We start from the raw sequence: 12,098 nt of genomic DNA, 5'->3' as shown, positions 1-12,098 counted from the left end.
ATCCCAGCTACTATGGGAAGTATAAAACAGAGGATCAGGATCCAGGCACATATAAGCAAAAAGTGAGACCCTATTTGTAAATAGCCAGTGCAAAAAGGGGCTAGATGCCAGGCATCGGTGGCTCATGCTTGTACTCCTAGCTATTCAGGAGGCCTGAGGATCCTGGTTCAAAGCCAGCCTGGGCAGACAAATCTGAGAGACCCATATCTCCAATTAACCAGCAAAAAGCCAGAAGTGGAGATATGGTTCAAGTCGCAGAGCACCAACCTTGAGCACAAAAGCCAATTAAAACCAACAAACCAGCTGGGAAGGTGGCTCAATGGTAGAATGCTTGCCTTGCATGCATGAGGCCCTGGGTTCGATTCCTCAGTACCACATAAGCAGAAAAAACCAGAAGTGGCTCTGTTGCTCAAGTAGTAGAGTGCTAGCCTTGAGCTGAAGAGCTGAGGGACAGCACCCAGGCCAAGTTCAGGCCCCATGACCAACAACAACAACAACAAAAAAAAACAAGCCTGGAGTACAAATCCTTGTACTTGCACAAAAACAAAACAAAACAACAACGGGCCCAATATGGTGGTTCACACCTGTAATCTCAGCTAACTTGGGAGTAAAAATAAGAGGGGATCATAGTCAGTCGAAATCTCATCTGAAAAAAACACCAAAGGACCAAAGACATGATTCAAATGGTTGCCTAACAAGTACAATGCCTTAAGTTCAAGCCTCAGTACTGCAAAAACAAAACAACAACAACAACAAAACCCTATGAAAAGTATTGTGAGAAAAGAGGCTATGTATAACAAAAAGTTATTTCCTAAATATCTGTAGATTATTTTGGTGAAGACAGGTCTAAAACAAATGATAGTGAAAGGAAGCAACTTTCCAACACCCTTTATGGTGGTAGAAAACCTCACAGCAGTTTTGGGGAAGATGTTCTCAAAACTCAGGTGAGAGAAGACCTCCACCGTGAAACTACAGCAGAGCACACAGGCAAAGCAGGGCCCCACTGAACAATGGAAACCAAGAACCAATTTTTCAAGCCCCCTAAAGCAGAAGGCTGAGCACAAGAAAATGCTAGACTTTAGGGAATCATTTTAAAAGCAAAGAGAGAACAGGTCAATCAGGCCTGGGTGTGTGGCTCAAGTGGTAGAGAGCCTGTCTAGCAAGTACAAGACCCTGAGGTTCAATCCCCAGTGCTGTAGTAATTAATAATAACAATTATTATTTCAATGTACAACCAAACCAAATCAAATGACAGCTAAGAGTATCCTATGTAATTAACAAGTTTTTATATGTATATGTATGTATATACACATCCATGAAAGAGAGCAAGCAAATCAGATGATGATTCTTCCAAGTGGCACAGGTGTTAAGACACTTATAAAGACTAGAGTTCTGGGCAAAGGAGACACCTGAGACACTGGAAAAGATTTTTCAGAAAGTGACCTCTCCTGTGACCTTGACCAGAAAACAGGAAGTGAGGTGCTGGAAGGTCAGAGAGGAAGAGAGGTCTGCATATGGGCAGTGCTGGGGACAAGTGTTAAACTGGTAAGGATGTGACAAAGACACAAAAATAAAAAAGAAAGTAGAATGTAAATGGACCCATCCTTCTGGTGGGGTGTAAAGTGGTAGATGCACCATGGAGAAATGGTCAGCTGAAACGGCAACGCCAAAACGCCAACCACACACAGAACCAGGGGCATTGTGATGAGCTCACCACAGCCACACAGCATGGAAGGTGTGGACAAACCATCCACAGTCCCACCCAACAATATCTGCAAATGTCAACTGATAAATTTACGAATCTATTCATTAGGTATTGTTTTCAATAGCAACAGACTGGAAGCACCTTCAAATGTGCCATCAAACAAGGACTGGATGTATCCATAAAAAGGACAAAGCATGGGGAAGTGAAAGGTAGCCTAGGCATTTTCAAAAAAAAGCTAGGCTAGTAGCATGGCTCAAGTGGTAGAGTGCCAGCTCAGCAAGGAAGCTGAGCAGTGGGACTGTGTTCAAACACTGGTACCAGAAAAAAATAACCAACCAACCAATCAACAAAAAGTCAACAAGGATCTGGGCTGAGTATGAACACCATAAATAGTTCAGTGAGAGGCAGACGGTACTCAAGAACATTTAGGGCAAAGGCCTGGGTGTGAACGTGGAGAATGTTTGTGAAGGGTGAGGACAAACAGACCCAGGAAGGAGAAGTACCAGAGGACTCTGGTCTGGTGGTCTGAGGAACCCTAGAAAACATATTCCAGAAAATTAGCAAGATGAGATCATGAGCTAAAACCAGGTAGAAAATAAACACTCTAATGTTAGTTTTGGTATTCAATACCAAAACAAAGCTTTGCCTTTAAAAGGGTCTACAGTGGGGAAAAAGTGCATCAGTGCATCACCTCGCTGAGTAGTGTTGAGAAACCTTACTCACAGGGAGAAGGGAAGTAGTGTGGCTCCTCCTCACCCCACACCAAGTGGTGTGCTGACCACACCCTTCCCAACACTGGCTCCTTACCCTCAGGCTGGCCACTCCAGAGCTCCCATGACGTGAGCACCAGGCTGAGGCTACCCAATATCCCTGAACTTCAAGTACTTTCCTTCTCTCACTAGACAAACCACTACAGAGCACCTATTCACTGTCAGGTCCTGTCCTAGTCCTCTGCCAAGGGTGAAACCGAACGTCTGCAGCTGGCTCAGTGGTAGAGTGCTTGTCTGGCATGCATGCATGCATAAAGCCCTGGGTTCCTCAGTACCACATACACAGAAAAAGCCAGAAGTTGCACTGCGGCTCAAGTGGTGGAGGACTAGCCTTGAGTAAAAGAAGCTCAGGGACAGTGCCTGGTCCTGAGTTCAAACCCAAGGACTGACAAAAAAAAAAAAAAAAAAAAGGGGGGGGGGAGAAACCAACAGAGACCCAATATAGGGCCACGTGAGGCTCAGCGACTGGCCATCCCTCCGAAAGATGGAGTGGAGACTAGGCTACGGACAGGGGGGCCTGGCATGAATACAGGTTTCAGAACACTCAGATCTCAAGAGCCCCACCAAGTAGGGACAATTACTGACATCTCAGTCACACGCAGACCCTGTCGGAATCCCAAATACCAAGGATAAAGACAAGATTCTAAAAGTTTCCATGGGAAGAAAGCAGGTCACATTCGGAGATCAAGAATAGAAATGGAGGCTGCCAGAGTGGCTTACATGGAGAGCACTGCCTGACAAGCCTGAGTTCAAACACCAGAACAGCCAAAAGAAAAAGAATAAAAATAGTGTGCCTGTGTAGTTGTATGGCCCTACAATCACTGCACTTGTCAGGCTGAGGCAGAAAAACTATGAGGCCAAGGCCAGACACAGTTACATAGTGAGACTGTGTGAAAACAAAAACAAAACAACAAAAATTTCATCCTACCTAAAATTCTAAATCCTAGCCAGGCGCCAGTGGCTCACGCCTGTAATCCTAGCTAGCTCAGGAGGCTGAGATCTGAGGACTATGGTTCAAAAGTCAACCCAGGCAGTAAAGTCCGTGAGACTCTGATCTCCAATAAACCACCAGAAAACCAGAAGTGGTGCTGTGACTCAAGTAGTAGAGTGCTAGCCTTGAGCTGAAGAGCTGAGGGACAGTGCCTGGGCCCAGAGTTCCAGCCCCACCACCCACCAAAAAAAAATTCTAAATCCAATCAACTATTATAGTTAGAATAAAGATTTATTTTTAGAAATGCAAGCCCCCCCCCCAATTTATCTAGAAGAAGCTACTGAAGGATGAAGGATGTACTCCACAAAAACAAAAACAAAACAAGAACTAAGGAACAAGAGTTCTAATTTTGTTTCCCAGAGTGATGATCGAAAGACGTGGCTCAACACATGCCTGGCACACACGTGCACGTGCAACCCAAGTTAAGGATAACAGTTTGACTAGTCAAATGGGGCAAAAAGGAGGAGAGCTCAGAAAAGGAACTGATCAAGGAAACTAAGTAAATGATTAAATGGAAACACTGTAAGTCTTATGGAAATACAGACAAAAAGCGCAGATGACTGACTGAGGAAAACAAATATATATGGCCACAGAAAAGATCGTTCATGATCCCTGCATCTTCATTCAGAATAATCATAAAGGGGGAAAGGCCCAAATGTCCAAAATGGACAAGTTAACAAAGAAAATATGACCCATCTCGCATGAGCCTGAATATTAAGTGAAAAAGCCTCATGCTATCTGATTCCATGTATGACACATTTGGAACAGGCAAATACATACAGACAAAAAGCATGTTAGCTCATGGAAAATTCTGTTATGTTTTGTTTTGTTTTGAGGCACTGGGGTTAAACTCCAGTCCTTGCATAAAATGCATTAGCTAGGCAAGCACTCTACCACTTAAGCCAAACCTCCAGCTTTTTTAACTTTATTTTTTCAGATAAGGTATGAGGACTTGGTTTTGTTTTGGTTTTTGGTCCAGGAAGGATTTGGGCCTTTATCTATTTACCTTCACCTCCATCAAAACTAAGACTACAGATGTGAATCACTATAACTAGCCTGTTTGTTTTTGGATGCCATCCTGGGGCTTGAACTCCTGAGACCTAAGTGCTGTCCCTGAGTTTCTTCATTCAAGACTAGTACACTACTAGTTAAGCCACAGCTTCGTTTCTGGCTTTTTGGTGGTTAGAGATAAGTCTCATGGATTTTTCTGCCTGGGCTGGCTTCGAATGGTAATCCTCAAATCTCAGTCTCTAGGATTATAGGCATAAGCTACCAGTGCCCAGCTCACTAGCTGTTTTGACTGGGCCAAACTCAGGTCTTGATCCTCTCCATCTCTGCCTCTCCAAGTAGCTGGGATCTCAGAAATCCATCATCACGCCTGAACCCTGAAGAAAAATTTTCCAAAGAGAACAGGTTCCTGTTTACCTCTTGTTCAGTTGCTTCTGGCTCCTGCTTGTTTTACCTGGCCTTGGACCCCTCCTTCTCCATCAGATTGCTCTATCACAGGTCCACCGCTTCACAACCAAATCTGTTTATGGCTTTGTTATTTTTGCTGCCCTGTGCAGTGCTGCTCCATCATTGGCTGCCTGCTATTTAAAAAGTTCACCCTCTCACAAGGAAGTCCTCCCCTTGTATCACTAATGTACGCTAATTTAAAAGGTTCACTCCCTCTTAGTTTATTATACTTCCCTACTTCAAACTTCCCAGTTCTCTATCTTCAACTCATCAATAGTGACTATACCTCAATATCCACTGCCAGGTTTTACCTCCTCCTAAAGCATCTGCCTCCTATCTCTTAGGGATGAGACCCTACTTCAATTTCAGCCTAAGACACTATCATCATCTCTGAACCAGCTCTTCCTATTACCTTCTTAACTGTCCCAAAGCCACAGACTCAAAGCTTCCACAGGATCCCAGAATTCTACCTATGCTCTGCTTTTAAGGCCAAACCCTTATGGAGGCCAGCACCTCACATGTGGAAGTTTCCCCAAATGGCTCCTTACCTATCAGCAGAGTTAAACTTTTCTTAAAATCCATGATCAGTGGGTTATTCTTTTACTTGAAACTGTTTAATAATTTCCTTCCTACATTCCCCCAAACACCCCCATCTGAAGCACAAGCTGGCTCCTGCACCTCTCAGACTTTGTTTTCTACTGTCCACTTCCATACATCAGATATTTCAGGAAACCTCAGCAGCCTTTTATGTCTAAGGCAGCTCAGTCCATCTCCTTCCCCAGATGTTTATCATATTCTCCTGCCACCATCTTTTGGGGTCCAGCAAATAGATCACTTCTTGACTGTGCCATTCCTGATCACGGTGCAAGAAAACCCACCCCCTCTGTCCTACCTGAAGACTTGGCCTATAACACAGCATAAAAATCTTTCCTCGCCGGGCGCCAGTAGCTCACATCTGTAATCCTAGCTACTCAGGAGGCTGAGATCTAAGGATCACAGTTCAAAGCCAGCCTGGGCAGGGGCAGGAACATCCAATAAACCACTAGAAAACCAGAAGTGGCACTGTGGCTCAAGCAGTAGAGTGCTTGCCTTGAGCTGAAGAGCTGAGGGACAGCACCCAAGCCCAGAGTTCAAGCCCCATGACTGACCAAAAAAAAAAAAAAAATCTTTCCTCAAAATACAAGAGTGTATCACCAAAGAAGGCAGTGTAGCTATTGGCTCACACGTGAAACCTGGGAGTCTGGGACAACAGAACATTCTGCAGTAGAACAAGGCTCTGGTGATCAACTAGGACACAAGCTTTGTTGACTGTCCTAAACGTATTTCTTTTTCTTTTCTTTCTGGTGGCACTGGGGTTTGAACTCAGGGAGTAATACTTGCTGGGGAGGTGCCCAACCACTAGAGCCATGCTTCCAGCTCCTAAGTATGTCTCCTTAAAAGAAAAAAAAAAATTGAGCCAGGCACCAGTGGCAGGAGGCTGAGATCTGAGGATTGTGGCTCAAGTGCTAGCCTTGAGCTGAAGAGCTGAGGGACAGCACCCAGGCCCAGAATTCAAGCCCCTCAACCAACAACAACAACAACAAAAAAAAAAAAAAAAAAAAAAAGGAAAAAAAATTGAACATTTAAAAATCTGAAGATTTCACATAAAATCCATACTTGGATTGTGTGTGTGTGTGTGTGTGTGTGTGTGTGTGTGTGTGTGTGGTGCACGCGGGTGCGCACACACGCACGTGCGTGGCTCCTGGGGCTTGAACTCAGGGCCTGGGTGCTGTCTGTCCCTGATCTATTTTGCTCAAGGGTAGTTAGTGCTCTACCACTTGAGTCATAACAGCTTTATTTTTTGGTAATTTACTGGAGATGAGTCTCATAGACAATCCTGCCTGTGCTCAGCTTTGAACCACAATACTTAGACCTCAGTTTCTGGAGCAGTTAAGATTACAGGCATGAGCCCTCCATACTGGGATCATAGTTGGACATTTTTTGTTCTTGTTTTTGATCAGTTGTGGTCCTTGAACTCAGCCTGTGCGCTGTCCCTGAGTTCTTCAGCTCAAGGCACTCTACCACTTGAGCCACAGTGCCACTTCCTGTTTTCTGGTGGTTAATTGGAGATAAGAGTGTCACAGACTTTCCTGCCTGGGCTGGTTTTGAACCACAATCCTCAGATCTCAGCCTCCTGAGTATTAGCTATGATTGATTACAGGCAGGAGCCACTGGTGCCCATCTTTTTTTTTTTTTCTTTTAAAAAGACATACTGCTATTTCTTCACAGAGGCTTTCCTAGTGCTCTGAAGCCACTCACAAGAGAGGCAACCAGTGGTTCGCACCTGTAATCCTAGCTACTTAGGAGGCTGAGACCTAGAGGAGTGCAAGACTAACCTGTGCAAAGAAGTCCTTGAGACTCTATCTCCTATTAACCAGTAAAATGCCAGACTGGAGTTGAGGGTAAAGTGGTAGACCACCAGCCACCGTCAAAAGAGCTTCAGCTTTGAGCAAGAAAGCAGAGTCAGTTAGATGCCAATGGCTCAAGTCTGTAATCCAAGCTATTAGGGAAGCTGAGATCTGAGAATGTGGTTCAAAGCCAGCCCAGATAAGAAAGTTTATGGCTCTTATCTCCAATAAATTATTCAGATAAAGCCAGAAGTGGCTCTGTGGTTCAAGTGGTAGAGCGCTAGCCTTGAGCAAAAGAAGCTCAGGGACAGTGCCCAGGCCCTGAGTTCAAGCTCTAAAAAAAAAAAAATTCTCTTTCCTTCCTCTTAACTCTAGAAATATCTCTGGCAAGCCCAGGCCTAATGTAATCTAACACTGAAGTCTATGTTTAATAGAATTTAGTGCCCTGTCAAGCCCACACTCACTACATTTATTCAGGCATTTCACAAATACTTAGTGGGCACACTTACTATGCTAGGTACTATTCTAGCAAAGAATTCAGTCCCTCCTCTCCTCATCGAGCTAGCTAACATTCTGGAAAAGGAATAGATGGGTATCAAGTGAGATTTGCAGACCACTGGCCTTCAGCCTGCCCAACACTCGTCCTCTAAGGCTTAGGTCAAGGGCTCTTTGGTGTGGTGTCTGTGGTAAACCAGCCTCTACCAAGCTCCACCAATAATTTTTTTACTTATTGTCATGAGCCATTCTCAGCACTAAGGACTGGTACTCCTCTTAAGCTCCATGTGGCCATGAAATTCTGCCTTTCTTATCATTCATGGCAGCTTACCATTCAGACACCAAAGCCAGTACTTGAAGACTGACCAACAGACAACATGCACTTCCTAAACCTGGTTTGGGGACCAGTAAGCCCACAGAACTTCCAGGGTCTATATTTTATCCAGCATTCTGTGGGGATAAAGTGAATCTGAACCAGTAAGTAGTCCTGGGTAGGAAGAGCCCTGGGCTCATGGGCTCTGTGAGCGAAAGGTGATCTCTACAGATGGGGTTATGCGGATGGAGACTATCAGTGTGTATGAGTGCTTAACACAATGTCCGGCACATAAGTGCCTGAGGTGTGTTAGCTGTCGTTATTAAATACCAAGAATTCTCTCCCCTATTAATAACCCATGTCTGTGTTTAAGAGCAGTCAGTGGAAATGTCTTTGGTTATAAGTGGGCCCTCAGTTAAAGATCTTGCTGCCCTGCCTAACAGGCCAAAATGGAAAGGAAGCATTGGCAACACTGCTACAGAAGCAAAATGGGAAAATGGCAAACATCCTTTCCACAAAGCTACTGCCACTTGGCTTTTCCTCTGAAAGAAAATCTCCTACAGGGTTCTTCATTTGCAAAATGAAGACAGCCATCATACCTGTCAAGGAGGCTGTTGAGAAAACCTTGATGTGAAAGTACTTTGTGCAGGGCACTGGTGGCTAATCCCTATAAACCTAAACTTCTCAGGTTGCTAAGATCTGAGTATCATGGTTCAAAGCCAGCCTGGGCAGAAAAATCCCCAAGATCCTTATCTCCAATTAAACATACACACATGCACAAAGAGCTAGCCAGAAGTGGAGCTGTGGCTCAAGTAGTAGAGCACCAGACTTAAGCAGAAAAAGCTAAGGGACAGCAACTCTACAGCCCAAGTTCAAATCCCATTTTAGACACAAAAAAAGTAAAGAGAAAAGCACAATTCCCATGAATCAGTGTTTAACAAGAGTTCTAGATTCTTTACGATGAGTGACCTAAGATAACGTAACCTGTCCTGTAAAAGAGTGATTAAGAATATCTGACAGTGGGAAGAGTAAGCAAAGTAACAGTAGCTAGCTGGGACCTTTCTGGAACATCGGGAAAACTCGGCTGCTGATGAATATTAAGATTACTAGCCTGGACTCCAAATCCCCAAAGGTGAAGTGGAAAGAAACCACTACTGGCTCAGGAACTGGGAGAACTGGGCGTTAATCAGCGTGGTTACCTTGGGAAGTCTGGGACCTCCAAACCTAGGTTCCCGAGATTTAAAAAAAAAAAAAAAAAAAAAAAAGGAAAAGAGAATTCAAGAGAGGATCCCTGGGCTCCTACCAGCTCTCTTCCACTCCGCTGATAAGGCCACCGGAACAAAGCCCCCCCCACCCCCCCCCCCCCCGGCGCCCCAGCCCGTACCCAGGGAGCCACAGCTCCAAATCCCTGCGGCTCACTTCCCTCCGCAGGGCGCCGGCAGGAGCGCCCGGGTCTCCGTCCCGGGAGAGACACCGCCACCGCCCGCTCCATCAGCAACCTGCTGCCACCCAAAGTTGCTGTATTTGTTTTTGTTTTTGTTTTCCGAGCGCCCGATAACCCCGCTGTCAGTCCATCCCGGAGGCCCCGAGGCGGGGAGCGCCCGGCCCGGGGCCGGGGCCCCGGCCTCCGCACGCGGCGCCCGCCCGCCGCCCGGCGGGAGTGACAGGTGCGACGCGAGGCCGCGGGAGCGCAGACGGAGCGCGCGGCCACACGCGGGAGGCGGCAGCCGTGCTGTCACCTCCGGTGGCTCCCGCGACGCCCCCAAGAACCACAGCCTCCCGGAGCGGAGCGCTGGGGCCCGGCGCTCGCACCCGTCGAGCCGGAAGAGTCGGGGACCGCCGGGGCGGCCGGCGCGCCGGGCTCTCCCCGCCGGGGCTGTGGCGGGGTGGGCGCACGCGCACCCGGGCGCGCCGCCGTAACCCCTTCCTCCCCGCGCGCCCCTCGCGTTCCCGCCCGCCGCTCACCGTCGATGTCCCCCAGGGTCAGCTCGTCGCCCAGCTCCGTCAGCGTCTCCATGGTCTCCATAAGGCCCAGCTCGGAGCTCCCGTCCATCGCCTGGCTCGGCGCAGAGGCCCTAGTGCGGTCCCGCTCAGGGAGACGCGGGGGCGGTGCCGCCGCCACCGCCCATGACACCCGACAGCCCCGGTACCGCCTCACCGGCCCGTGCCAGTCGCCGCCATGTTTGCGCTGCGCCTCGGCGCCGCGCGGAAGGGGCGGGGCGGGATTCCCCCGCCCCAGCCCGCGCCGCCCGCACCCCGCCTCCCGGCCGCGCACGCCCCCCCTCCCGTTTGTTGTCAATGGGACCAGGTTCCTCCGGGCCAATCGGAGCGCGGAGCGGCGCGTGGGGTGATGGCGCGTCATCGATCAGCAGCTCTGATTTGCATAGAGCGACCCCGCCCCTCACGGCTCCGGAGCGAACCCGGAGAGAGGCCGCGGAGCCCTCAGCCCCACCCCCTTTCTCTGGTTTAAAGGAACCGCTTCCCTTTCCGTTGGACTTGCTCCAGGGACAAACTACGTGCCCTAATCAGGGGCCTAAGGGTTAACGCCCTGCGGCCCAGCCGCGGACTGCAAGCGCATTACATCATCTTCCTAACTGCCTCTCCCCACCCCAGCCCCGGCCTGGGAAAGCGGGGAGAATCAAAGTTATCCTCCCCCCACACACACACACCAACTCGGAGACACTCCTGCAACCCTCTGAAAAAGGCGGACACCGAGGCTTGACAATACCCCGGTTTGCTGTCAACACTTGACAATTTCTGCGCCTTTGCACCTGTGGTGACCAGGCGCTCATGCCGTCGGCTCCGAGCCTTGGGCACCGCCGAGTCACCCTGGGCCTTTAAACAAGGCCACTGCCCTCTGGAGGTGGGGCCTAGGCACGAGTATTTTGGAGAAATACCACGGTAATCGGGCATGCGCCCCACCCGTGGAGTCTCTTGGAATCGCCTCACTGCCCTATCTTGCAGCTGTTATGTTGTGCACAAAGGTGCAACCTTCCAGGAATTTATCATGAAGAAAAGGTCCAGTACTCAAAGAATTGCCGAAAGATGTCTCTAACTGGAAAAATTTGAGAAGCCCAGTAAGGCACTGGGTACCACACGAATAAATATCAAGGCACCAATTATACACGTAAATGCATATTTATTGACAAGAAAAGGCTCCTATAACATACTGACAAAAGGGGAGTTCCCTGTGAGAAGCAACTGATGCTTAGGAGTACACAGGCTGTGTGGAAAGACTTGGAGACCTTGGTCTGTTGTCATCTCTAAAATGGGGATGAACCAGGCGCAGGTGGTTCACGCCTGTCATCCTGGCTACTCAGGAGGCTAAGATCCCAGGATCATGGTTCAAAGCCAGCCAAGGCAGCAAAGTCAGTGAGACTCTTATCTCCAATTAACCACCAGAAAACCGAAAATGGTGCTGTGGTAGAGTGCTAGCCTTGAGCTGAAGAGCTAAGGGACAGCGACCTGACCCAGAGTTCAAGCACCATGACCAACAAAACAAAAAACATAAAAAAAAAAATGGGGATGAAATGGCACCATTTATAATTGTGAAAATTAAATGAGGTAATTTTCACATTTATTTGACAATATATAACATCTCTGTGGCAAACAGTTCCTTAGCTCTTTAAGAGCTTCCAATTTAGTTGGGGGTCGGGGGAGAGACAGTAACTAAACATGAAAATAACAGACAGTACAAGTGACCAAGAAAGTAATGAGTGTGATGAGAGTAACCAGGACCCTGATCTGTTGTCACCAAAACTGAAGGCTGCGAGGTAGCTTAGTGGTTACAGTGCTTGCATAGCATGCTGAAGGCCTTGGATTCAATCCCCAGCATGGAGATGGGAGTCTTAAATATCACTCTTAAGTATGAAATTATGAGTATCCCCTCTTGGACAGGCAGAGGAACAGATGTCATCAACAAAGGCCTTGGGGTGGGGTCATCTGCTGCCAGCTAGCACATGGCATTATGACCTGGCATATA

General features: G+C 47.8%; 1 protein-coding gene across 1 annotated transcript in view; it reads right to left on the bottom strand.

The window, feature by feature from the left end:
- Positions 1–10,312, bottom strand: part of Srebf2 (sterol regulatory element binding transcription factor 2) — a 68,923-nt gene extending 58,611 nt beyond the window's left edge. Inside the window, exon 1 of the mRNA XM_069999662.1 lies at positions 10,082–10,312. Coding sequence (XP_069855763.1) covers positions 10,082–10,169 — 88 coding nt within the window. The 5' untranslated portion in view covers positions 10,170–10,312. The remainder of the gene's footprint in view (positions 1–10,081) is intronic.
- Between the last annotated feature and the right edge of the window lie 1,786 nt (positions 10,313–12,098).

The sequence above is a fragment of the Dipodomys merriami genome, unplaced genomic scaffold (genome assembly GCF_024711535.1).
Source record: "Dipodomys merriami isolate MVZ:Mamm:240054 unplaced genomic scaffold, mDipMer1.0.p SCAF_55, whole genome shotgun sequence".
Taxonomy (NCBI): Eukaryota; Metazoa; Chordata; class Mammalia; order Rodentia; family Heteromyidae; genus Dipodomys; species Dipodomys merriami.
This window is presented reverse-complemented; position numbering and strand designations above follow the sequence as displayed.